At 45.3% G+C, this 26,114-nt stretch overlaps 1 protein-coding gene and 1 pseudogene across 2 annotated transcripts in view; one reads left to right on the top strand and one right to left on the bottom strand.

Annotated features, from left to right (window-relative positions):
• Positions 1 to 24,029, top strand: part of AFG3L2 (AFG3 like matrix AAA peptidase subunit 2) — a 47,618-nt gene extending 23,589 nt beyond the window's left edge. Inside the window, exons 11-17 of the mRNA XM_080821023.1 lie at positions 7,970 to 8,077; positions 8,175 to 8,300; positions 10,690 to 10,800; positions 13,751 to 13,866; positions 17,166 to 17,366; positions 19,278 to 19,472; positions 23,195 to 24,029. Coding sequence (XP_080677149.1) covers positions 7,970 to 8,077; positions 8,175 to 8,300; positions 10,690 to 10,800; positions 13,751 to 13,866; positions 17,166 to 17,366; positions 19,278 to 19,472; positions 23,195 to 23,437 — 1,100 coding nt within the window. The 3' untranslated portion in view covers positions 23,438 to 24,029. The remainder of the gene's footprint in view (positions 1 to 7,969; positions 8,078 to 8,174; positions 8,301 to 10,689; positions 10,801 to 13,750; positions 13,867 to 17,165; positions 17,367 to 19,277; positions 19,473 to 23,194) is intronic.
• LOC308353929 (WW domain-binding protein 11-like) lies at positions 204 to 2,011 on the bottom strand (annotated as a pseudogene). The gene is made up of 3 exons: positions 1,792 to 2,011; positions 421 to 1,615; positions 204 to 341 (listed from the first exon to the last, which is right to left on the bottom strand). The product of its transcript is annotated as a WW domain-binding protein 11-like (transcript).
• Positions 24,030 to 26,114: the final 2,085 nt, after the last annotated feature.

Below are 26,114 nucleotides of genomic sequence, written 5' to 3'. Positions count from 1 at the left end.
ACCTGCTCCGGCATTAAAAGCTGTCGCAGTAGCTCTTCCATCCCTTTCATGGAAGCTTCAGAAATATCATCCTTAGCCTGTGCTGAGACAGGAACAGGTGGACCAGATTTGGGAGCTGCTTTGGCTAGAGGCACATCCTCTGACTTTCTTTGAGGAGCAGCAAATTTATTCTCCCGATGTACCCTCAACGCAGTGGGCACAAATCAGATAATTTCTGCCTTGGGATTAATGATCTGTGGCTTGGCGCTGATGGTTGCCGTGGCTTTCTTCTCATTGGTGGCTGCACTTGTATCATCCACCTTGGGTCGCTGAATCAAGTTGGGGGGAGCCCGGCAAAGGAGCTGGTGGGACAACGTAGGGCAGGTCCAAGTGGAGGCACCAAAGGTGGGTGCTTCATGCCGGGACTTGGTGGATGGATACCTGGAGGTGCAGGGGGAGGTGGCCTTGATGAGGGTCCCTGAGGAGGAGGTCCAGGAGACCAACCTGGAGGTGGGCCTGGGGGAGGGCCAGGGGGCTGTCCTGATGGTGGACCTGGAGGCAAAAGTCAGGGTAAAGATCCTGAGTCCCGGCATTCCAGGTGCTCTCAGGAATGGAGGAGCTCCCGGAAGCGGTCCAGGAGGTGGTCCTGGCATGGGAGGTGCTTGGGTCTGAGAAGGAGGGACAGACTAGAGGGAGGGCTGGCTGCGGTGATGTGCCATCAGAAAGAGATTCCTCTTTATGCCATTTTTGTGATTGCTTTTCTGCTTCAGAATCGTCAGAATCGTCCTTGTCCTCATCCTTGGAAAATTCTTCTGCTTCTTGTCCCTCAGGGATTTCCTCTTCTGCCATTTGAAGCATCATGGCTTGAAGAGGGGTCAGCTCCTTCGTGTTCTTCTTCTTCCTTGATTTTCCAGGCCTATGTATAAATCTTAACTCAGACCTGACTTTTTTTCTTCATTGTTGTCTCTCATCATCAGGGTACGCAGATTCACCGGCTTCACTCTCCCCATCTGATCTCTCAGTGTCACTGTCATCAGTACAGTCCTCATGCTTCTCTTGATCCGTGTCTTCAGGATACTGGTCATCTTGACTATTGTAGGAAACCTCATCATCATGACCCCGTTGAGCAAGTTTAGGGCTATTTGACATGTCTTCCTCCTGCCTACAAGGGGGAAGATCTAGGGCAAAGCCCCCTTTATGGCCATACTTGGGGAAGACTTGAGGTGGTGGGCTGGGGGGGGCAGGAGGTTTTCTGCCAGGGGTAAACTTGGCACATCATGTCCGAGAAGAGGAAGTATAGAAACTGCCCATGTTGGAGGTCATTGGCTGAGGTATTTTCAAGGATGGAGGGTGGCTGGACACCAGGAAGTGGAATGTCCTGGATCAAGATGCTGGAAGGAGCCTGTGCCAGAGCTGGGAAGGGAATGTTCTCCACTTTCACAGGCTGAGCATTCCGGACAGCATCAAAATACTGGCTAAGTTGAGCCCTCTTCTGTTCATATTCTACTTTTAGCTTTCTCAGTTCTTTGTAAATGTCTGAATTCTCATTTTCTTAGAGTCGTAGAATAGTATATTCAAAGGTCTTACCCAGCTCTTTACGCTTGTCTTTCAGCACCTTCGCATTTAACTGTGGTTGCTGCATGAGGTTAAACTCCCTTTCATCCGGGGCGCCTGGGTGGCTCAGTGGGTTAAAGCCTCTGCCTTTGGCTCGGGTCGTGATCCCAGGGTCCTGGGATCGAGGCCCACATTGGGCTCTGTGCTCAGCAGGGAGCCTGCTTCCCTTCCTCTCTCTCTGCCTGCCTCTCTGCCTACCTGTCTGTCAAATAAATAAATAATCTTAAACTCCCTTTCATCCAATTTCTCCATGTCCTGGATAACCCGTTTGGGATCCTTCGACTTCAAAGCTATAGCTCTTACCGTCATGCACTGTTTTTGTTCTTCTTTAATTCTCTCTTTGGGCTGCTTTTCAGGATTGGTCTGTGGCGTTCATAAATTTTCCACTCTTGGTGGATGATGTAGATCTCCGTCCCATGTTGACAACTTGTATGGTTTACTTGTTCATTAAAACAAAACAAAAACAAAAAACAAAACACTTCTGCTGGGCTCCTGGGATTGTGAGAAGTGGGGAGGGGAGGATTCTCTGCCTCTTCTACCTCATAGGGGCCTTCACCTCTGTCTGCCAGTCAGCCACCCAGCCACTGCCATCTTGAAGGTCTTCCATACTTTAAACTACACTCTCTAATTGTTTTCCACGTATCTAAAGTGAGGGGATGCCTGGGTGGCTCAGTCCGTTGGGCGTCTGCCTTTGGCTCAGGTCATGATCTCAGGATCCTGGGATTTGACCCCCATTGGGCTCTCTGTTCAGTGCGGAGTCTGCTTCTACCTCTCACTCTGCCTGCTGCTCCCCTGCTTGTGCTCTCTCTCTCTGTCAAATAAATAAAATCTAAAAAAATTAAATGAGAATCCTTATGTTGATAGTATAAATTTTTTTTTAAAGATTTTATTTATTTATTTGACAGAGAGAGATCACAAGTAGGCAGAGCAGCAGGCAGAGAGGAGGGGGAAGCAGGCTCCCGGCTGAGCAGAGAGCCCGATGCGGAGCTCAATTCCAGGACTCTGAGACCATGACCTGAGCCGAAGGCAGAGACCCAACGGACTGAGCTACCCGGATGCCCCAAAATATCCCTTTTTAAAAAAGTTCTGTACCAGTACACATAATAGCAAAATATTCTTACCTAGCAGCCTGCCATAACTTCATATTGGTATTAAGGTGGTGTTTGTACCTGGTGTTGAATAAGAGAAAAATTGGTGAAATGATCCACAGAGGAATCATAATTCCATTCTTTTTTTTTTTTTTTTTTAAGATTTTTTAGATTTATTTGGGAGGGGAGGGGCAGAAAAAATCTCAAGCAGACTCTGAGTTAAGCAGAGTCCAACATGGAGCTCAGTCATACGACCCTGAGATCATGACCCAAGTGGAAACCAAGAGTCAGATGCTTAACTGACTGAGCCACCCAGGTGCCCCTCTTTTTTCTTTTTTTTTTTTTTTGGTTAAAATTTATTTATTTTAGAGAGTGAGCATGAAGTGGAGGGTGGGGGAAGGATGGAGGGAGATGGAGAGAGAGTGAATCTCGAGCAGACTCCCTGTGAGTGGGGAGCCCGACACTGGGCTTGATCTCACGACCCTGAATGACCTGAGCCGAAATCAAGAGTCAGACGCTTAACCAGCTGAGCTGCCCAGGTGCCCTGATAGTCTCATTCTTAAAACCATTTATGATTCTGAAACATCAGGAAAACCCATGCATAAACAAGTGTAAATTGGGCAGATTTTGAATACTCCTCTTAAGAGAGCAGCAATCTTTCCACATTAGTTAGCTTTTTCTTTTATTAGGAAAGCTAGTTTGTAGAATGTAAGAATGCTCCCTGCTGTAAGATACATGAATGCTGTTGTGTGCTCAGAGAGGGCAGTACAGTGCTGAGTATTGAACTGCTTTATATGACTGAGCTGGCCATTGTTCAGGCACTCCTCAGAGATAACTGCAGGTTCGGTACCAGACCACCGCTGTAAAGAGTGTTATAATAAAGCGAGTTGAATGTTTTGGTTTCCCAGTGCATATAAGTTAGGTTTACACTATACAGTAGTCTAGTAAGTACAGTAGGTGTCTAAAAAAAGATGTACCTACTTTAATTAAAAAGTGCTTTACAGCTGAAAAATGCTGACCCTTATGTGACCTTTTAGTGATTTGTAATCTTTTTGCTGGTGGAGGATCTTGCCTCTGTGTTGACAGCTGCTGACCGATCAGGGTGGTGGCTGCTGAAGGCTGGATGGCTGTGGCAATTTTTAAAATTTATTAGAGAGAGCGCACAAGTGGGGCAAGAGGAGGGACAGAGGGAGAAGAAGGCTCCCCACTGAGCAGAGAACCCAATGCAGGCTCCATCCCAGGACCCTGGAATCAAGTGCCCCTCCCCCCACTTTTTTTTTTTTAAAGCTCTTGTTTTGGGGGCACCTGGGTGGCTCAGTGGGTTAAAGCCTCTGCCTAAAGCTCATGTCATGATCTCAGGGTCCTGGGATCGAGCCCCATGTCGGGTTCTCTGCTCAGCGGGGATCCTGCTTCCCTCTCTCTGCCTGCCTCTCTGCCTGCTTGTGATCTCTCTCTCTGTCAAATTAAAAAAAAAAGCAAAAAAAAAAAAAAAAGCTCTTGTTTTTCAGTAATCTCTGCACCCGTTGTGGGGCTCGAACTCGTAACCCCAATATCAGGAGTCTCATGCTCTACCAGCTGAGCCTGCAAGTGCCTTACTTTACTGTAATTTCAACAGTCTTCACGGCACCTTTACCGGGAATAGATTCTTCACTCATCCATAAGAAGCAACTCCTCGTCCATTAAAGGTTTATCATGAGATCACAGCAATTCATTACCTCTTCAGGCTCCACTTCTAATTCTAGTTCTCTTGTTATTCCCACCACATCTGTAGTTACTACCCCCACTCAAGTCCTGAGCCCCTTAAAATCATCCATGAGATTTGGAATCAGCTTCTTCCAAACTCTTGGCAATGTTGATATTTTGATCTCTTCCCATGAATCACAAATGTTCCTAATGGGGAATCCCTCCTTCCTTCCTGCTATCTATAGCAGCAACAGCCCAACAAAATGTATTTCTTAAAAAATAAGACTTGGGGGGGGGCGCCTGGGTGGCTCAGTGGGTTAAAGCCTCTGCCTTCAGCTCAGGTCATGATCCCAGAGTCCTAGGATCAAGCCCCATATTGGGCTCTCTGCTCGGCAGGGAGCCTGTTTCCTCCTCTCTCTCTCTCTCTCTCTCTCTCTGCCTGCCTCTCTGCCTAATTGTGATCTCTGTCAAATAAATAAATAAAATCTTAAAAAAAAAAATAAAAAAACTTAGGGGCCCCTGGGTGGCTTAGTGGGTTAAAGCCTCTGCCTTCGGCTCAGGTCATGATCCCAGGGTCCTGGGATCGAGCCCCGCATCAGGCTCTCTGCTCAGCGGGGAGCCTGCCTCCCCCTCGCTCTCTCTCTGCCTGTCCCTCTGCCTACTTGTGATCTCTTTCAAATAAATAAATAAAATCTTAAAAAAAAAAAAGACTTAAATGTTCAAATTACTCTTTGATCCATGGGCTACAGAATGGCTGTTGTGTTTGCAGGTGTGAAACAACATTAATCTCTACGTCCCCATCAGAGCTCTTGGGTGACCAGGGCATTGTCTATGAGCAGTAATATTTTGAAGGGAATCTTTTTCCAAGCTGCTGTCTCAACTGTGGGCTTAAAATATTCAGTAAACCATGTTGTAAACAGATGTGCTGTCCTCGGGCTTTGTTGTTCCATTTCTAGAGCACAAGAAGAGTTAGCATGATTCTTTAGGACCTCAGGATTTTCAGAATCGTCAGTGAGCTCTGGCTTCAATGTAAAGTCACCAGCTGCGTTAGCAACAAACAAGAGAGTCAGCCTGTCCTTTGAGGCTTTGTAGGCAGGCATTGACTCCTCCTCTGTAGCTATGAAAGTCTTAGACGGCATCTTCTTCCAATATGAGGCCGTTTGTCTACATCGAAAGGTGTTTAGTGTCATCGGCCTCTTGAACTGTCTCAGTGAGACCTTCTGGATCACTTGCTGCAGCTTCCACATCGGCTTTTTCTTCTCATCTTGCCCTTTTATGTTATGCAGCTTCTTTCCTTAAACTTCATGAACCACCCTGTGGCAGCTTCCAGCTTTTCTCTTGCAGCTGCCTTACCTCTCTCCGCCTTCACAGAATTGAAGAAACTCAGGGCCTGGCTCTGGATTAGGCCTTGGTTCAAGGGAACATTGTTGCTGGTTTGCTCTTCTATCCAGACCACTCAGACTTTCTCCATGACAGCAATTAAGACTATTTTGCTTTCTTGTCATCGTGTATCCACTGGAGTAGAGCTTTAATTTCCTTCAGGAACTTTCGCTTTGTGTTCACTCCTTGGCTAACTGCTTGGCACAAGAGGCCTAGCTTTCAGTCTGCAGTCTGTCTCAGCTTTCAACGTGCCTTCCTTACTGAGCTTAATCATTTCTAGCGTTTCATGTAAAGTGAGAGACACACAACTCTTCCTTTCACTTAAACACTTTGAGGCCTCTGTAGGGTAATTAATTGGCCTGATTTCAATATTGTTGTTTCAGGGAATGGGGATGCCCAAGGAGAGGGAGAGAGATAGGGAATGCCCAGTCGCTGGAACAGTCAGAACACACACAGTATTTATCAATAAAGCTCACTTATATGGATGCAGTTTGTGGTGCCCTAAAACTGTCACTATAGTGACATTAAAGATTACTGATCACATGTCAATGCAGCAAATATAATCATGAAAATGGGGTGCCTGGGTGGCTCAGTTGGTTAAGTGTCTGCCTTCAGCTCCTGGGCTCGAGCCCTAAGTCAGGCTCCCTGCTCAGTGGGGAGTCTGTTTCTCCCTCTGCCTCTCCCGGACTTGTTCTGTCTTTCTCTCAAATAAAATCTTTTAAATAATGATAATAATAATAATAATGAAAATGTTGAAATACTGCAATTACCAAAATGTGATAGAGACACAAAGTGAGCAAATACTGTTGGAAAAATGGCACTGATAGATTGGCTGAAACTAGGGTTGCCACAGACCTTCAGTTTGTAAGAAACACAGTATGTAGGGCGCCTGGGTGGCTCAGTGGGTTAGAGCCTCTGCCTTCGGCTCAGATCATGGTCTCAGGGTCCTGGGATCGGGCTGTGCATTGGGCTCTCTGCTCGGCGGGGAGCCTCCTTCTCTTCCTCTCTCTGCCTGCCTCTCTGCCTGCCTCTCTGCCTACTTGTGATCTCTGTCTGTCACATAAATAAATAAAATCTTTAAAAAAAAAAAAAGGAGGGGCGCCTGGGTGGCTCGGTGGGTTAAGCATCTGCCTTCGGCTCAGGTCATGATCCCAGGTGGTCCTGGGATTGAGCCCCGCATTGGGCTTTCTGCTCAGCGGGGAGCCTGCTTCCCCTTCTCTCTCTGCATGCCTCTCTCCCTACTTGTGATTTCTGTCTGTCAAATTAAAAAAAAAAAAAAGAAAAAAGAAAAGAAACACAGTATGTAAAAAGTGCAGGAAAGCGGAGTGCAGTAAAACAAGGTCTGCCTGTATCCAGACAAAGAAGGTAGAGCTCTTCCTTGCTCTGTGGTGGTCAGTCTGTGTAGAGCCGTGTTTTTGGGTACCAGTACCAGAGCTCTTTTGGGACCAGGGTCCTGAGGGTGAAGGCTCTATAGCCAAGGCATTGATATTTGCGAAGTGGCTGGTAGAACCAAGCAAGGTGAGCCTGGCTGAGAGGTTGGAGGTGGAGTTCCATACTTGTCATCAGATATTCATTGGGTTGTCCCGTGACCCAGGGAGGTTAGACAGATTGTTTACAAATTTAATCGTATTGATTTTATTTTTATTTTTTAAAAATTTTACTTACTGGGGAGAGAGAGCCAGTGAGCTTAAGCTGGAGGAGGGACAGAGGGAGAGAATCTCAAGCAGACTGCACTGAGCGCAGAGCTCAACATGGGTGGGGCTCGATCCCAGGACCCAGAGATCATGACCTGAGGTGAAATCAAAAGGCTGACACTCAACTGACTGAGCCAGCCAGTCGCCTCTAATCTCACTGGTTTAAAAATATTTAAAAAATGATGAAGGTCCCTGGGTGACTCAGTCAGTTAAGCATTGGCCTTCAGCTCAGGTCACGATCTCATGGTTCTGGGATCAAGCCCAGCCCTTGGCTCCCTGCTCAGTGGGGAGTCTGCTTCTCTCTCTCCCTCTGCCCCTCCTCCCACTCATGCACTCTCACTCTTGGGTGCATACTCTGTCTCTCAAATAAATAAAATGTATATTTAAAAAAAATTTTTTTAAGCATTTAAAAAAAATGGACAACATATTCTCAATTATAGTTATATGAATTAAAATCTTTCATATTTGTGTTTAGAAAAATGATGCTTTATTAAAGCTTTAAGTCTAGCATTTTTGTTATTGTCTCTTTAGGTTTTAACACAACAACAAACGTCGTCATTTTGGCAGGCACCAATCGACCAGATATTCTAGACCCAGCACTGATGCGGCCAGGGCGCTTTGATAGGCAAATCTTTATTGGTGAGATGATCTTCATTGGATTCAGTCCAATTCTTTTGAGGAGAGATGTGACTGTTTCACTGTGATTTTTTTCCCCCCTTAAAAATAATTTTTCAAGGACCACCTGACATAAAAGGAAGAGCCTCTATTTTCAAAGTTCACCTCAGACCACTAAAACTGGACAGCACCCTGGAAAAGGAGAAATTGGCCAGAAAACTTGCATCCTTGACTCCAGGGTTTTCAGGTGAGTAGAACAGAGCCTGCTGTGTGTTAGAAGTCCTTTAGGTCAGAGACATTTGCCAGATACCAGTTTACTTTTACCTCTCACCTTGGGCCTCTTCAGTGTATAATTATACCTTTTTATTGTGGGAAATTTCAAACATGTGCAGAAGTTGAGAAAATAGTGTGATGAACCCCTCTGCATGCATCACCTGTTAGCTTCAGGAACAATTATTAATTCATGGTGAACCTTCCTCCATACCCCACCCTCTTCCTTCTGCCTCTGGGTTATTTGTATGTGGGTTTTGGGTTTTTTATAGTTGTTAAGATTCATTTATTTATTTGTTTGAGAGAGCGTGCACGTGAGCCCTTGGTTGAGCAGGCAGGCAGAAGGAGGGAGAATCTCAGGCAGGTTTCCCAGTGAATACGAGCCTGCCGTGGGGCTGGATCTCACCGCCCTGAGATCACAACTGGAGCTGAAATCAAGAGTCAGACACTCAGGGGCGCCTGGGTGGCTCAGTGGGTTAAGCCTCTGCCTTCGGCTCAGGTCATGATCTCAGGGTCCTGGGATCGAGCCCCGCATCAGGCGCTCTGCTCAGCGGGGAGCCTGCTTCCCCTTCTCTCTCTGCCTGCCTCTCTGCCTACTTGTGATCTCTCTCTGTCAAATAAATAAATAAACTCTTAAAAAAAAAAAAAAAAGACAACCAACTCAGCTACCCAGGTTGCCCCATGAGGTTTTTTTAAACTTTGTTGAGACAAAATTCACATACCATAAAATTCATCTGTGAATTGTAAAGTGTACGATTCAGTGGTTTTTCATGTATTTACAAGGTTACACTGTAACTACTGTAGTCTCATTTTAGATCATTTTTATCACTGCAGAAGAATCCATTAGCAATCACTCACTCCACCCCCAGCCCTAGGCCACCCCTCACCTACTTTCTGTTTCTATTGATTTTCCTATTCTGGACATTTCATACAAAAAGAATTACACAACATGTGATCTTTTCTGCCTGGCTTCTTTCACTTGGCGTAGTGTTTTCAGAGTTCAGCCGTGTTGCAGAATGTGTCAGCACTCTGTTCCTTTTTCCGGCTGGATAATGTTCCATTGTGTGGCTAGACCACATCTTTATCCATCATTTGTTTCCATCGTTTGGCTCTTAGAGATAATACTGATTTGAACGTCGGTGTCTAGATTTTTGTGTGGATGTACGTTCCATTCTTCTGGTTATATACCTAGAAATAGTGCTGCTGAATCACTTTTTGAGGAGCTACCAAACTGTTTTCCAGAGCGGCTGTGCCACATTCTCGCCAGCAGTGTCTGCGGGTTCCAGTTTGCCACATTCTTGCCAGTGCTGGTCATTGCCTGTCTTTTTGATTGTAGCCACCCTGGTGGTGTCTCAGAGTTTTGATTGGCATTTCTCTAATGACTAGTGATGTTGAGCATCATGACATGTGCTTATTCCAGAGTTTTTACAGGTAAAATGTGAGCCTTTCTTAAAAAGGAACATGTGGAAAGTCTGAGAGGGTTATATACGGAAGTGTATGGTTAGAAGGTAGGCATCTTAAATGTCCCCAGGTCCTAATCTTTTTACTTGTTTTTATTCTTTGGTCTTTGGAATTTATAACATTTCAGTGTTTATCGAGTACATACACGTGTTGTAACTTATTTGAGTTAACCATATACTTTATCTGAAACATGAATTTTAAGAGACTTATGGGGGCACTTGGTGGCTCAGTTGGTTAAGTGTCTGCCTTCGGCTCAGGTCATGATCCTGGGGTCCTGGGATCCAGCCCCACATCGGGCTCCCTGCTCTGCAGGGAGTATGCTTCTCCCTCTTCAGCTCACCCCTTGACCCCCGGTCATGCACTCTCTCACTCTCGCTCTCAAATAAATAAGTAAATAAATAAATATTTTAGGAAAAGACTTACGGATATAGAAAGCATTTGGCAAGCTTCACATACTTAACTTTTGTTATTTAATTGAGTGCACTGCTTATGTTTTCATTATATTTCAGCATGTTGCCTAATATTCACATTAGTCACTCTCCCAGCATAGCTCATAGAACTAAGTTAATTAATGGGTATTTTTAAATAGTTAACTATTGTATGAGCCATATTGCCTATAAAAGTAGCTGCCCGTAATTATCTGCTGACTACTACTAATACTTGCACCTTAGTTCAAAGGGCCAGGATTGTACTACGTTATTCTGAATAATGCTAGAACATTATGAATCATATGAATTATATGAATTATAGTTATAATTCAGTTATGAATCAAACTGAATTATATTACATTAAACCTTTTTTCAGTCTATTGCTGGTTGAGAAACTGAATGTGGTCATCCATAATGTGTGACTAATCAGTCCGAGTGTATTTGGTGGGTAAGCTGTTCTGCACATTTGTTTTGTAGGAGCTGATGTTGCTAATGTCTGTAACGAAGCGGCTCTGATAGCTGCGAGACACCTCTCAGATTCCATAAATCAGAAACACTTTGAACAAGCGATTGAGCGAGTGATTGGTGGTAAGCAAACTGACTGTACCTCAAGTCAGAAGTCTGATAAAATAAGTTTGAGGCCATGGGTTTCTCTGTTTTGGCAAGATCTAGAAGCAAAGTCTTGCCCAGCCTGGGGTTACCATGCCCCTGCTGTGTTCCCTCAGTGCTGTGAGGGCGCCCCCCCCCCCCGCCCCTGCCACAGTCTGGTAGAGGTGGATGCTGTTGGTTTGGGGGAGTCTGAGACAGACAGCATCCCACACCACACCTGACATGTGCAGCAAGCAGCAAGGTGTCTGCCCCTGAATTTTACTGGTCTAGTGTTTTGAAAATGCTTGGAACCTTTCTGTTTTAAATTGTATTGCATGATTTAAATGTGCTCTCTGCTACGGGGATATATATAACATGTTTTCCCTGCTTTCTAGGGAGCTTATAATTTAAATACCTGTAAAAAGCTAGCAGTTCCAGAACTAGCAATTCCAGAACTTGGGCATTCAAAGAAATGAAGGGCACTGTGGTCAGGCAGGGCTCTGCAGAAGAGGCAGGATTTAAACCAGGCTCACCTGAAAGAAGAGGTTGGTGTCAGAGAGGCAAGAACAGAAGGCGGTTGGTAGCAGGGGAGGGAAAGTAAACCAATCAGGCTTAAGTTCCTTTGAGAAGGGAGTAAAGCTGGAAATAACTGCTTGGGTCTAGATTTTAGAAATCTTTGAATGTTAAGGTCAAGGGCTTTTTAAACTCCTGCTGTGTGTCCAGTATTGAACTAACGTGGGATTTTTCTGGAGTCATTGAGTAGCATAATCGGTGATATTTTAAATAAAAGGAGTCTTGGGGCGCCTGAGTGGCTCAGTGGGTTAAAGCCTCTGCCTTCAGCTCAGGTCATGATCCCAGGGTCCTGGGATCGAGCCCCGCATCAGGCTCTCTGCTCAGCGGGGAGCCTGCTTCCCTTCCTCTCTCTCTGCCTGCCTCTCTGCCTACTTGTGATCTCTGTCTGTCAAATAAATGAATAAAATCTTTTAAAAATAAATAAATAAATAAAAGGAGTCTGACATTGAAGAAGAGGGAAGCATCAGAAGGCAGAAAACCTTGTAGTCATTAACGTGAGATAGTGGATTTTAGCATAAGTGGTCCCAGTGGTAATAGGCCAAAAACAAAAGGACAGTCTCACTGGCCTTGGGAAGAATGGAGTGCTTCAAGAGGCAGCCAACTTGGCAGAAGATGAGATGGACAGAATTGGAGATGGGGCAGGCTGTCCATGTGGAACTCTGCAGCACCCCAGCACCACAGGGTGTGGTTCCCATGGCGTGGAGGTGGGTGAGAGCGCTCCGGGGGACAGGCCCACACAGTAAACACTGCCTGCATTTGGTGGCAGAGGGGAGAAAAGTGAGCCAGCAGAATCATCAGAGCTTGTGTATCACGGGCCCGGAGAGCGCATCAGGGAAAAAGACAAGTAGATGCCATGAAAGGAAACCCAGGAGGTCAGAAGAAATGGAAGATAAGGGCAAAGACACATTTATAAAGCACTTGTCAGTGGGATCAAGTGATGTGAGACCATTGAGGATGACGACCTTGGATTTGGCAATGAGATTCTTCTTGGTGACTTCTGACATGACAGTTTCAATTGAGTGGATGCCAAACTAATGGAGATTCCAGCAAGGATCTAGAGGCTAGTATAGCAGTGTGCCTGACCTGGATTAGGTGCTACCTAAATAACCCTTGAATGAATGAATGGACTACTTATTCTAGAAATTTGTTATTGAAAGGAAAAAATCTAAGTTGACGGAGTTGTTAGTGGAATTAAAGCAGTTCACTGTAGAGGCAGGTGAGAGCCGCGTATGTGTCTGTGCCTTTTAGGTGGGGGGAAGAGTCAGTGCTCAGTGTGAAAGACATCAAGGTGGCACACCCAGGAGGGGCCTCACTCTGAGGTACACAGACACCCGCTTGCAGCTCAGCTGCCGTAAACCAGCCACGAGCCGTTGTTCTGTAATAAGCCTCCTGGGAAAATGAAAACTTCCAGGGAGAAACTGGGGCGGGGGTTGGGGGGGTGATCAGAGTTCTTGTTTTTCTCATATAAGCAAGAACTGCTCGTCTCTACTTAGTAACTCACCTTTTGTCAATCTCTGCCCTTCTAGTTCTGTTATTGTCTTGGGTTAGGTCTTTCTGACTCAATATGTTATCATTTGAGAAATTCTGTCAGATGTGTTACCTTGAACACAACAAAGCTACTTTTGTCACAGTGTGACAATTTATGTTAGTATAAATGGGGTAGTTCATTTCTGTGGTACAAAGGGGCAAAAGGAGGTTTAGTATCCACCTTGATTCAGGCCAGAGAAGACTTGGATCTGGACTACGGGGTCCACCTGCTGTATAGTCAACACAGGGGGTGTCTCTTGGGTTTATTTTCTCAGTCTCACCTGCTGCTGGCTCTTGGAACCCCCTGGGTCAGTTGACTAGTGTGGCGGGTACCATAGCATTGGCCTGGCCAGCTTGCTGACTAGGTATTTTCACATCTTCAGCCGGCTCCGTTCCTCCTCTCTTGCATGCTTTCCATCAGGAACAGGCAGCAAGCAGTCTCCTGCATGTTTGTTTGCCCAGTGCTTGTTAATTCCAAGGACCTGGATTAAAAAGGAGATCATTCCAGACCTCTTTGTCTTCTCTGAATTTTATGTTTTAAGTTGACCTAAGTGCTGAATTTTATTTTGCATTTCTATTTCCCAAAACAAGTTAGATGGCTCAAAAGAGTGGGAGAGTTAGGAAGAAAGTGGGCCTCGGGGTCGTGAATGCATTTTGCAAGTGGCTGGGTGTATTTTGGAGTTGGTCTTTACTTTAAGCCTGACCGTGGTTGGGAATTTACAAATTATCATAGGCAGCTTAGTCGCTAAATCACCTTTTAGATAAGGCAGTGTGTAGATTGTATAACTGTCTTTTTATGTCGGTGCCACTGAGGCAGTGGTTTTCTGATGTTTCGATGTTATTTTATCAGGCTTAGAGAAAAAAACCCAGGTTCTGCAGCCCGAGGAGAAGAAGACCGTGGCGTACCATGAGGCAGGTCATGCGGTTGCCGGGTGGTACCTGGAACATGCAGACCCACTTCTAAAGGTAAAGCGGTTTGTGCTGAACAGTAGGCCAGCCAGCTGATCCTGTGAGCAGTTACCTGAGGAGAAGATTGCATTCCCACAAAGGATAGGTACATAAAATTCGGCCAAGACGTCTGGTAATGATGGTGGGATGAAGGGGTTATATAAACCCTCCTGCAGAGAAGTTACAAAGTTTGGAAAGAAAATTGGAAGATTGTTATTTAAAGGGACAGAACAGTGTCCAAAGCAGACCAAAGCTGGAGGAGAGTTTCCTTTTGCAAACCAGTAGCTGCAGTGGGTTAGAATTGGGAGCTCGTGGCTTCCTTGCCTGAGGGGTTTTTTCTAGGGCCACAGTGATGGAAAAAGCTGGTCTTACCTATACATTGAGGTGGCAGAGGAAGGAATTCAGAATTTGAAGAACATTGGAAATTTAATAGGAAAATCCTGGAAGCAAGAAAGCAACAGAGGAGTTAGTCCAAGTAGAAATTGCCCAGCTCCCTGGCTCACCACTACACTGTGCCTGCACAGGAGAACCCAGAGAGCCTGGCAAAAAAGAGAACAGAGGCCAAAGGGAAATCTCCTGAAAGATGGATGCACCAAGTGAGATTGGTAAATTTTTGCTTTTTCAACTGAGTGCGGTCCCCAGACTGGTGCAGCACAAGCAACAGGAAGCCATAATCTGACTTGCGGTGTCAGAGGACCTCTGGAAATGGAGGGAGATCCCCCCGAAGCAAGGGGACCACAGAGAAGATAACATTAAAGTGTGTGGAATAGGGGTACCTGGCTGGCTCAGTTGGTGGAGGGTACCACTCTTGTTGACCGTGGAGTCTTGAGTTCAGGCCCCATGTTGGGGTAGAGTTCACTTTAAAAGAATATATAAATACATACATAAATGACCACCCTAGATAATCTGCAGAGAAGTGGCTAGAACCAGTAAGGGAAATTAACAAGTTACAGAATTCAGGATCCATATACAAAAATCAGTTGTATTTCTGTATATTAGCCATGAACAATTAGAAAATGAAATTTTAAAAAATTCAGTTTCATTTACAGCAGCATCTAAAAACATGAACATGGCCAGGCCAAATGTATGTAGGGATACATTTATTGAGGTACTTGTAGGATCTGTACACTAAACGAAACAAAACCTAAATAAAAATAGAGATATAGGGACACCTGGGTGACTCCGTCTGTTAAGTGTCTGCCTGTGGCTCAAGTTGTGCTGGGATCAAGACCCACATTGGGCTTCCTGCTCAGCGGGGAGTCTGCTTCTCCCTCTGCCTCTTCTTCCACTCATTCTCTTGCTTGCTCTGTCAAACAAATAAAATCTTAAAAAAAGAAAGAAAGAGATATACTGTGTCCCTGCAATGTTATGATCACCGTTCTCCCCAGATTCATGTATAGTAACAGTGCAATCTCCGTTTTAAACGTAGCAGACTTTTTTGGAGAAATTGATAAGCAGATCTAAAATTTATACAGAAATCAGGTCAACTAGAATAGCCAAAACAGTGGAGTTCGAAGGAATTACACTGCCTATTTTAAGACCTTGTATATAGCTAGAGTAAAGAAGATTAGTATTGCAGAAGGGACTGAACAGATCAGTGGGTTGGAATAGAAATAGACCCAGAAATAGACCCTCACACATAATCGACTAATAGATTTTCAGCAGAGATCCCAAAGTAATAATTTAAGGTGGGGAGGATTGTCTTACCAACAAACGATTCTGGCAACTCAGTGTTCATGTGGGGGGAAAAAAGCTAACATTGACTCTTAGATCATATGTAAAAAATTAATTTGAAATAGATTATAATAGCTGAAACAATAAAGTTCTGGAGGAAAATGCAAGTCAAAATCTTTGTAACCGTAGATAGGCAAAAATGTCCTAGTACGCAAAAAGCATGAACCACAAAAGAAAAAGTTGATAAATGGGATCTCAGCAAAATTGAAAATGTTTTGTCTTTGAAAGACACTATTAAGAAAGTAAGAGCAAGCCACATACTCTGGAAAAACTTGGAATATAGGTATATGACAAAGGACTTGTACCTAGAATAAGTTAAAAAAAAAAAAAACTCTTAAAACTCAAAAATAAGCAACCCAGTGAAATCATGGGCAAAAGATCTGAAGGTATACAAATGGACATTAAGCACATGAGGATACTCAGTTTCATTAGTTTTTGGGAAAGTGTAAATTAAACCACAGTGAAATACCACCACATACCCACTGGAATGGCTGAAGTTAAAAAGTCAGTCCTAAGTGTTGGCGAATGTCAGTCTAGCTGGAGCTCTCATCCGTTGCTGATGGGAATGTGAAATGGTATAACCATGTCGAAAAACAGTTTGGCAGTTTCTTATAAAGGTAAACACTTCTGTACAACCAACCAGTCTCCTATATAATCACTCAAGAGAAATAAAAACATGTCCACACAAAGACTTTTACTGCTTGATCCATAATAGCAGTAAACTGGAGACCGCCCTGGTGTTCCTTGAGAATGAAACGGATGTTTGGTTTGTTTACACAATGGAATGCTACCCAGCAGTAAAAATGAATGAACTATTAATACACCTGGCAGTGGGGGCAAATCTCAGAAATGGTGAAGGAAACCAGACACAGTAACATACATACTGTAGGATTCCATTTATATGCACTGCCGGAAATTGTGACTAATCCATAGGGACTGGTCACACATCTCCAGCGCCAGGGCTGGAGTTGGTGGGGCTGGGAGCGGGGGTGGGAGTAGGTAAGACTGAGCAGAAAGGGGTACAAAAGAACTTTGCAGAGCAAAGACAAGATTTTCTGTCTTTGTTGTGGAGGAGGTTGTGTTTGTCAAAACTCACTGGACTATCACCTAAAATATAAACTATCCCTTAGTAAAGCTGATTTTTTAAAAATTTAAGGAATTTACTCTGTTGCAAAAAGCACTAGGAGAGAAAATAAAGGCGCTGAGCATCTAGGTCTGCCTTCCCCTTCGTCCTGTAAAGGAGGATATGGCTGGGGCTCCGTGAAGTTGAATGGCACCTAGCCCATATTTGAGCTGTCAGGAGTCTTCCCTCACCAGCTCTCCTTCCATCAGGATCGAATAATTTCAAGTGTGTTTTATAAAAAGACAAGAAATACTTTCTAGAACTTCAAGGTGAAGTTCTCCTAGGAGAAAATATCTCCCCAAATAGTCAACAGCTGCTGGATCTCGTCTTGCCAAGGCTAATGTGTTGCCCAGCTGCTGTGTTTGTGTTTCAGCAGCGAGCTTATTTATGTGCAGATAAACACCCTGGTCAGCATTTGGTGATGGAATCCCCAGCATCTTGTGTGTTTTCTACTTGCCAGGTCTCCATCATCCCTCGGGGCAAAGGACTGGGTTATGCTCAGTACTTACCCAAAGAGCAGTACCTGTACACCAAGGAGCAGCTCTTGGACAGGATGTGCATGACCCTGGGGGGCCGGGTGGCGGAAGAAATCTTCTTCGGGAGAATTACAACCGGTGCCCAAGATGACTTGAGAAAAGTAACCCAGAGTGCCTACGCTCAAGTAAGTGGATGAAATGGGGGGTTTCTTCCTTGCTCTTCCACATTTGCACAAGAAATGGACATTTGCTGTTGGCTCTAAAACAGTACTGTTGTGTTGAACTGGCTTAGGCTTTTCAGGCAAGAATTAATTCCTAAAAGAAACTTTTTTTTAGTAGTGTAACAATTAAAGTTTACGGATTTCTCCTGCTCTCTGAAAGTCCAGCCTTCCTATGAAACCTTTTGGGAGCCGAAATGGCTGAAAGCAAAGAAGCACTTACTGTTAATTGATATGGGAAAATTTCTGAAAGTTCCCAGACTGCAAAACTAGCCTCTGGTGGACCGCTCTGCTTCAGGACACAATTTCAGTGGGGCTGCAGTGCCGCTCACTGCCCCGGGGGGGCGTGCCGCCTCTGTCGCAGCTGCTGCAGAACCCGTGCGGAGCGCTGTTTTCGCCTTTTTTCATCAAAGGGAAACTCCTCTTTCAGTGTCACCCAGTTAGCAGAAGCAGGTGCTGCTGGAGGCCATAAAAGCAGAGTGGCCCGAATAAACTTTCGAAAGACGGGATACATGGACCAAGAGTCTCTAAAGCATATGTGCAGAGTTCAAAGCTCTGTTACAGGCCTCTGATCCCACAGTGCGGCATTGCCTGTACCCTGGGCTGTCCCTAAGAGCATCCCTTCTTCGTGCCCTCCCTTCCTGCTGGACCAGCCACTCTCCTGACTTGTTATTGTCATACCCACATTTTCCTTACCTATCCCTGGGGCATACATCCCCAAACAATGTAGTTTTGCTGTCTCTGAACTTAAATGACTTTCTTTGGAAACTCCTGTTACCTACCTGTATGTCAGCTCTTCTGGTCTGTCACTTTTTCAAATCTTTTTTGAGAGTGAACGAGCAAGAGAGCGTCTCTTTAAAAAAAAAAAAAAAAGTGTTTTGAAAAAGATTTGACGGGTCCCTGGGTGGCTCAGTCCATTGAGCGTCTGCCTTTGGCTCAGGTCATGATCCCAGGGTCCTGGGATCAAGCCCCATGACAGGCTCCCTGCTCAGCGGGGAGCCTGCTTCTCTCTCTGCCTCCCACCACCTTGTGTTCTCTAGCTCTCTCTCAAATAATAAAATCTTTAAAAAAATAATAATGATAACAAATACGGCTTCCTGATTTCTGAGTTCTCTTGGCTGTTTTCCTATTCTTCACTTTTATCTGGGCCTTTTAGTCAATTTGGATTTTCCAAATTCCAGAAACTTCTTAATGTGGGGCATTTTAGTTTTGGGGGCTCATAGGGTCCAGGCTTGACCTGGTGGCTTCAGGGAACAGGAAAATGCAAACGCCCTTCCAGGATCACTTGTTCTCAGGTTGGCACACTGCCCTTTCCAGGAAGAGCCTGGAGGGCTTGCGTTTTAAACTCTTCAGTCTGTCAGAACCTTCTTGCTTCTTTACCTCCCCTCATGCAGGGAGATATATCTTGCAGGTTTCATAGATGTTGTCTGTGGGCTTCTTGTCTTGTGTCCCTAGTTGAGTAGTTTAAAATGCTATCCGTTGCTGCACTGTCTACATAGAACACCCCATCCAGTCAGCCAGCACAAGGCTGCCATGTAAACTTTGCCCAGTTAAAGAGTGTATTACAGGGGTGCCTGGGTGGCTCAGTGGGTTAAAGCCTCTGCCTTCGGCTCAGGTCATGATCCCGGGGTCCTGGGATCGAGCCCCGCGTCGGGCTCTCTGCTCAGCGGGGAGCCTGGTTCCTCCTCTTTCTCTGCCTGCCTCTCTGTCTACTTGTGATCTCTGTCTGTCAAATAAATAAATAAAATCTTTAAAAAAAAAAAAAAGTAGTGTTACAGCGAAGTGTGTGGCATTAAGGCCGGTATGAAGACTTAGTGCCATTTTATAAGTCTGTCAGTGAAACCAGATGCGCACCACTAATCATGTGTTCTTTTTCAGATTGTTCAGTTTGGCATGAACGAAAAGGTTGGGCAGATCTCCTTTGATCTCCCACGTCAGGGCGATATGGTTTTAGAGAAGCCTTACAGCGAAGCCACCGCAAGACTGATAGATGATGAAGTACGAATACTTATTAATGATGCTTATAAGAGAACAGTGGCTCTCCTCACAGAGAAGAAAGCTGATGTGGAGAAGGTGGGTGCTGGTTGTAGGAATAATTTTCTACGTGGTTTTGCCAAAAAAAAAAAGAAAAAGGCTAAAGTGATGGATGTACTGTTTGGGTTGCTTTGTAGACATTAGCGTTTCCTGTGACTGGCTAACTCTTGGGTTCCTTTCTTCATTCTGGTTCTGTGTCTGCTCTGTCTCCGTGAGGAGGTGGGAGTGCAGGATTAATGGGATCTGCTCATAGCCACAAAACACACAACTGAGGCATTCCCTCCCCCCTACCCTGTGTTTTACCCGTACTCCTCAGTAAGGAGCAACAGTGGACTGACAGGAATTTACCGTTGTCTTTCACCTCTGGAATAAACAGGTACTGATGAAAGTGCAAACAAAAGCTAGCCCACATGAAATTGGCACATGAAAATTACCTTTGGTTTAATTATGAGCTTTGCAAGTAAACATGCTCTGTGTTTTCTGTCCTACTTCATATGACACCACCTACCAAAGGAAGGGTTTCCTTCTGAATTCAGTGGATTTCTTGCATCCAGTAAACTCTTAATTATTCAGAATCCATGCAACTCAAAGCAGAGTTTTTTTGTTCTTTGAACATTCCATACTCCTAAAGCACAAATGAGAAAGGCTTTTAGGAGGGATTGATACAGATAAAAGTATATTCCAAGATATGCTCTTCCATCAGGCAATCCGGAAGGATCTGTGATGTCTTCTCACAAAAGTGCCCAGTGCAGGCTGAGATTGCTGGCTCCCTCCACACTGAAAAGCACCCACAGGACCTTGGAGAAAGGGAGATCCAAGTGGTCAGCAAAGGCTTCGTGTAGAAGATAGAACTTAGGTTGTATGTGGAAGGGTATGTGTGTATAGATAGATATGTATAGATTGTATGTAGAAGGGTAGTCAAGTTACAGTGAATGAGTTGAGGGGAGCAGATGGTGGCGTGGAGGCCTGGGGAGCAGGAAGTGTGTGGGGAGCAGGGCAGGGCTGAGCGGAGAGTTGGGGGGAGGGAGCTGCAGCACCCAGCTTCTCAAAAGCTAGCTAGAAAAAGTTTAGAAACACAGTTTTAGAAATAAGAGTGACCTTCAAAATGATCTGATCCAGCCCCTTTGTTTTAGAGCGAGGAGTCCTTTAAGAGTGTTGAAATGATGAAGTCCGTCATTTGCCGGAGTGTGGTAACAGTGTACCCGCCCAGGGGAGTGGCAGAGACTGCCGCTGTGGGGCTCAGCCCTCCCACGGTGCTGGAACTAGCAGTGGAAGTAGGGCAAAGTCCCATCTGAAAAAAACTGGGATTTATTGGTTAAATGCACAGAGTGAATGAGAAGAAAGCCCTTGAGATGACTCCTAGTGGCAGACATGGGGTGGGGGTCACTCTTGAACCCAGGAGAACACGGGCTGTGGGCATTTGCAAATGAAACATGGACAGCAGGTCCAGGCTGGAGATAGGATCTCTTGGTGGTCCCCCCATAGCCAGTTGTGGAAAAGGAGGACCTGAGCTGTGGAAGACAGTGGAGGAGCTCCCTCGAGACCCCTGGCTGCAGGGGGACAGTGTGCATACATGGATTCAAGAGGAAGCTTCCATGTGCACGCCATAGGTGCCAAACAGTTTCTCCCAGTTGTCTGTCCTTCTGCATGTACAGTGCGTCTACTGACAGTGGTAACAAAGACGTGTGTGGGAAAGGGAAATTGGGTCAGCGGAGTGAGGATCTTGAAACACTGCAGAGCTCTGAAGTACAATTTGGCCCATTTGAGAAATTTAAATCTGTGAAGGGCAATGTTGAGCCAGCCAGGAGATAAGGAGCCGTCAAGAGGAGAGGTGGCCGGAGACTTTGCTGCTAGGACTAGTGTCCTCCAAACTATGGGCCTCACTTTACTCCTCTGCTGGACAGGACAATACAGAAGGGCTGTGCTTTCGGAGAATAAGAGTAACCGGCTAGCATCCACCCCGCATCTCATGTGCACCAGGCACTGCTGGAGATGGCTGAACTTCTCGAAAGCTCCCTGCAGCCTCAGGACATTGAAACATTATCATCCCATTTTACAGAAGAGGAAACTAGTACAGGCAGAGGTTAAGTAACTTTGCTTAAGGTTATGCAGTTGATAAGGAGCAAGACCAGGATTTGGACCCAGTGTCCTTCCTGCCTGCAGAGCCCTTGCCGTTAACCTCTGACCAAGCCTGTGCTGTTGAATGTGGCTGGTCCCAGTTGAAGTGTGCTCTGAGCACATTGGGTCTTGAAGACTTGCTATGAAAAAAAAAGAATGTAAAATATCTCAATAATTGTTAATGTCATTACAGGTTAAAATGATACTGTGTTTGGGGGCATCTGGGTGGCTCAGTCCGTTGAGTGTCTGACTCTTAATTTCAGCTCAGATCATGATCTCAGGGTCACAAGATCGAGCGCCACATTGGGCTCCGCGCTCAGCTCAGAGTCTGCTTGACATTCCCTCTCTCCTCTCCCTCTGCCACCCCCCCCCCACTTTCTCGCTCTCTAAAATAAATAAAATCTTTGAAAAATGATACTGCATTTGATATATCGGGTTAAATAAAATATCGGGTTAAATAAAATAAATAACATATTATTGCCGCATAAGTGGTTACCCACAACTGTGTAGTAGGCAAATTGAGAATTGATGGTGGTCTGAAAGACAACCTGGTTGTGTTTTTAACACAACCTGGTTGTGTTTGTGTTTTTATCTCTTAGAAATAAAGACAAAAATATATATGGATAAAATATGACAGCTGAGATTTTCTTCAGAGTAATCTAGGGGGTAGAGGAGACAAAAATGGCTCTAAGTTGGGGACTGTCGCTAGTGGCTGCATGGGGATTTGTTACCATTTTCTGCTTTTGTGCATATTTGCAGTATTCTGTAGTAAGGGTTTTAAAAGCTGATAAAACAGCATAAAATTGTTCTATTATTTGGTATCTTTAAGAAATGGCATCTAGTATAGAAGTGCAGATAAGTCAGATTTCTAAGTAGGGAGTTACCTTAGGAAATATATCTGTTTTATGAGGTCAGTTGATATTTTAACCCACTTTGCTGTTTTTTGTAGCGGTCAGATGCTCTGATAACCATTGTCCTGCCCCCAACACCCTCACTCACCTCCATACACACAGCTGGTCAGGTGTCCTGGTGACCTGTTAAGATGTGTACTGTCAGTTTGTGGTTTAAGCATAGAAATGACTAGAACTTCAAGATTCATGTTTTCATATAAACCTTCCTGGCTTCCTTTTGTATCTCTGCCCTTGTCTTTATTTTTCCCAACTAACTTTTTAAATTTCTTGCTTACCTATTTCTCCCCTTTCCCCCAACTTGCTCTCTCAGCCACTTTTGTAAGTGTATAATGTATCCTTCCAGAACTTTTCTTATGTACATATAAGTACATAAAAAGATATATATTTCTCTCCTTTTAAAGGCAAATGTAGCATACCATAAAAGGTGTGCATCTTGCTTTCCTAACTGAATATGCCTCTCCAAGCTGTATCTAGAACAGATTCTTCATTACAGGTGCATAATTGTTCATTGGGTGACTGTATCAGAATGCATTTAGCCCCTCACTTACTGGTGGACATTTGTTTTTCCAGTATTTTGTGTCTTTTACTCTAAAATCATGGGACCTTGTCTGTATCTTTTTCAGTGGTCTTAAATTCTGTTTTGGAGTTGGGTTAGCTATAAGTAAAAAAATCATTAGCTTTGCAAAGATTTTACTAAGTTACTGTGTTTAATGGGAATTATTCATGTTTCAGGTTGCTCTTCTATTATTAGAAAAAGAAGTGTTAGATAAGAATGATATGGTTGAACTTTTGGGCCCCAGACCATTTGCGGAAAAATCTACCTATGAAGAATTTGTAGAAGGCACTGGCAGCTTGGATGAGGACACTTCGCTTCCAGAGGGCCTTAAAGACTGGAACAAAGAACGGGAAAAGGAGAAAGAGGAGCCCCGGGATGAGAAAGTCGCCAACCAGATCCAAGAAGGGAGACCATTTTAGCTTGTGCCTTTGTCAAGGTCGACTCTGGCTCTCTCAGAGGAATAAGGACACTGTGGGGTTGATCGTAACCATCTGCTGACCTGGTTGAGATGGTGGGAAAGAGGGGTCCTTAGTCCTCAGCCTCTGAAGTCACAGCCTGGGTGGCAGGGTGACTTTCTGAAGACCCAGGAGAATGTGTCCCAAGCCCGCCAGGCTCTTGGACAGTGTCTGGGAGCATGGAGAGGGCACCCAGCGCCACTTCCTCCGCCATCCGTGGTGCCGGCTGGTGTGTGTCGGGCATCGACCGACCATCCATGGAGGCTCCCCAGTGTGGGAGAGGTGTATTTTTCTCTTCCCATCACCCACTCTTCATTCCTGTTTCCCTTCAGAGTTTCCCTCTGTGGATGAGCTGTGAAATTACATTGGAGCCCTGATAAGAATATTTTAATTTGACTTAATACTTAAAAGATTGAATCCAGATCACATGTTGCTGTTTTAATGGAATGGTTTTCTACAGAGAGCTGTAACATATCTACAAATATGAATGTATTATGTAAATACGGCTTCTTTACATCAAAAATAAAGTGTACTGTACTTTTTTCCTTCCGAACTCAACAGCGGGTCACTGTTTTGTGCTTGGGGTATTTTCTTTTAGAAAACCTAATGGGAAGGAATCAAGTTTTCTAACTTTGAAGAGAGGAATCCTTTAAGACCTCGGTCCTGCTGGTTCTTACCAGCTCCCCCAATAGGCTTGGTAATTTCCAGAGTCCTACATTCTGGAATGATGAACTCTGGATATAAAGTACATTGAAAAAAAAAGTACATTAATAAGAAGTCAGTGCAACAATCTGTGGCAACAGCATTGGTTTAGAGCCTCACGAGGCCGGTCGTTCCTGGCTTCTGGGTCTGGAAGTCAGTGTGGCATCAGAGCAGGTCCGGCAGGCTGTCCCACGCCATCCTGTTGGGTCTCGGTTACTTCAGCTTGCCTCGTGTGTTCTTGATACAGTTAAGTACGTTGTGGGAGCAACAACTTCTCAGCCTTCAGACACACATACAGGTGGCACCCCCAGGGCAGCACGGGACCAATGGGGAGGGCGGTGGCATGGGCAGGCTGCTCTGTCCCAGGACCGCTCCTCCGGATGGAGCAGAACAGCTGAGCTCCAGCTCACTGCACCACTGCACCGTCTGCAGACGCCAGCAGCTCTGTTCTGGGTGCACAGGAGCCCTCCGCTCACACTGCAGTCACTCAGCGCCTCTGGCCAGTGACCTGCAGATGTGACAGACTTACTGCCTCCCTTCCTCAGAGGATGTCTGTGGGAGGTGATTCAGTGAAGAATTATCTGGAGACGGTTAGGATTCACTTGACCATCAGGATGTCAGTGTGCTGTTCCCCACACAATCTGGAGACGAGGAGACTACTTCCTCGCGCTACTGCGAGGAGAGGCGCCTGCTAGTGCGGAGGTCTGGTAGGCCTTGGCTGTGAGGCCCCCTGAGTGGAATGATGCGGGATGAGCCACTTGAGTCAGGTTTGATTTAGTGAGAAAAGGGACAAAGCCATGCATGAGATGGTTGGTCAGATGCTAACTCATCTGCATTTCGAATTCAAGCTTGCGGAGTCTTGAGAGGGCAACCAGAATGGCCTGGAAGAACCACCACCGCCACCCTTGGGTTTTCTGATCTGCACAAGGAGGCCTGCAGCCCTGTGGTGGGCAAGACCCATGTTGGCTCCCACGTGGAGCTTGACTCACACCAGGGGCTCACAGCATGCATCCTTTCTCTCTTCCAAGGTCAGTCACACCTGGCCTATTTCCAGGGTAGATGTGGTTAGTAAGATACTTCAGATTTCTGCAGAAATGGGGCCTGTTTTCACCACAGTTCAAGTCACGCTGCCATGTTTAGTGAGTCCCTTTCTGTGTGCCCAAGGTTGGGGCTCAGCCCAGTATAGTTAGTTATTGGGTGTAAGCCACGGCATCACAGAGCTCAGGCCTTCTGTCAGGTGGGGGAGCTAGGTTACACTGTGGGGTAAACCCCAGACCAAAGTGACTCCAAAGGACAGTCCTTTCTTTCTCACTCCTTGTTCAACAAAGGTCAGAGGGGGCTGTGCTCAGCAGTTCCTGGGACCCAGACTGATGGAGAAATCTGTCAGAGGCAGATGAGGGTTGAGCACTAGCATTTAGACCCTTCCACCTGGAAGAGATGTGCTACTCACATTCTCTTGGCCAAAGCAAAGTCATGTTCACAGCTAACTTCAAAGGGGCAGAAAGGAGAAATAAACCAGAAACTGGTAAACAGCAATGTCTGCTAATTACTAATAGGACTAGCCTGGTCATGTCCTATGGAGTTTGGCTTTACAAGACCTCTTACAGAAGTTGTGTCAAGTTACCGAAACTGTAAAGTGGTGATTTGTTATATAGAAAATAGCCCTCAGCCTCCACACTGAACTTGAGCACTTCGGAAGGAAGCACACAGCTCTCTGAGCTGGCCCTGCCAGGTCCCCCCTCACCCACCAAGAGCTTGCGTGTCCCCCTGGCTCTGGCTGGAAGCCTGGAGGCCATTTTCTGTAGCTCCTCTGATGAATCTTGGCCCAACTGTTGGGGAAGGCTGGGACTTACTAGCCCAGACGTGACCCGGGAAGATGAAAGATTCTGTGGGAGGGCTAAGTGTTGGTTGCAAAAGGGGACTACGGGCTTTTATTTAC

The sequence above is a fragment of the Martes martes genome (genome assembly GCF_963455335.1).
Source record: "Martes martes genome assembly, chromosome: 13".
Taxonomy (NCBI): Eukaryota; Metazoa; Chordata; class Mammalia; order Carnivora; family Mustelidae; genus Martes; species Martes martes.
The sequence above is the reverse complement of the archived record's forward strand: the minus strand, read 5'-3'. Positions and strand labels throughout refer to the sequence as shown.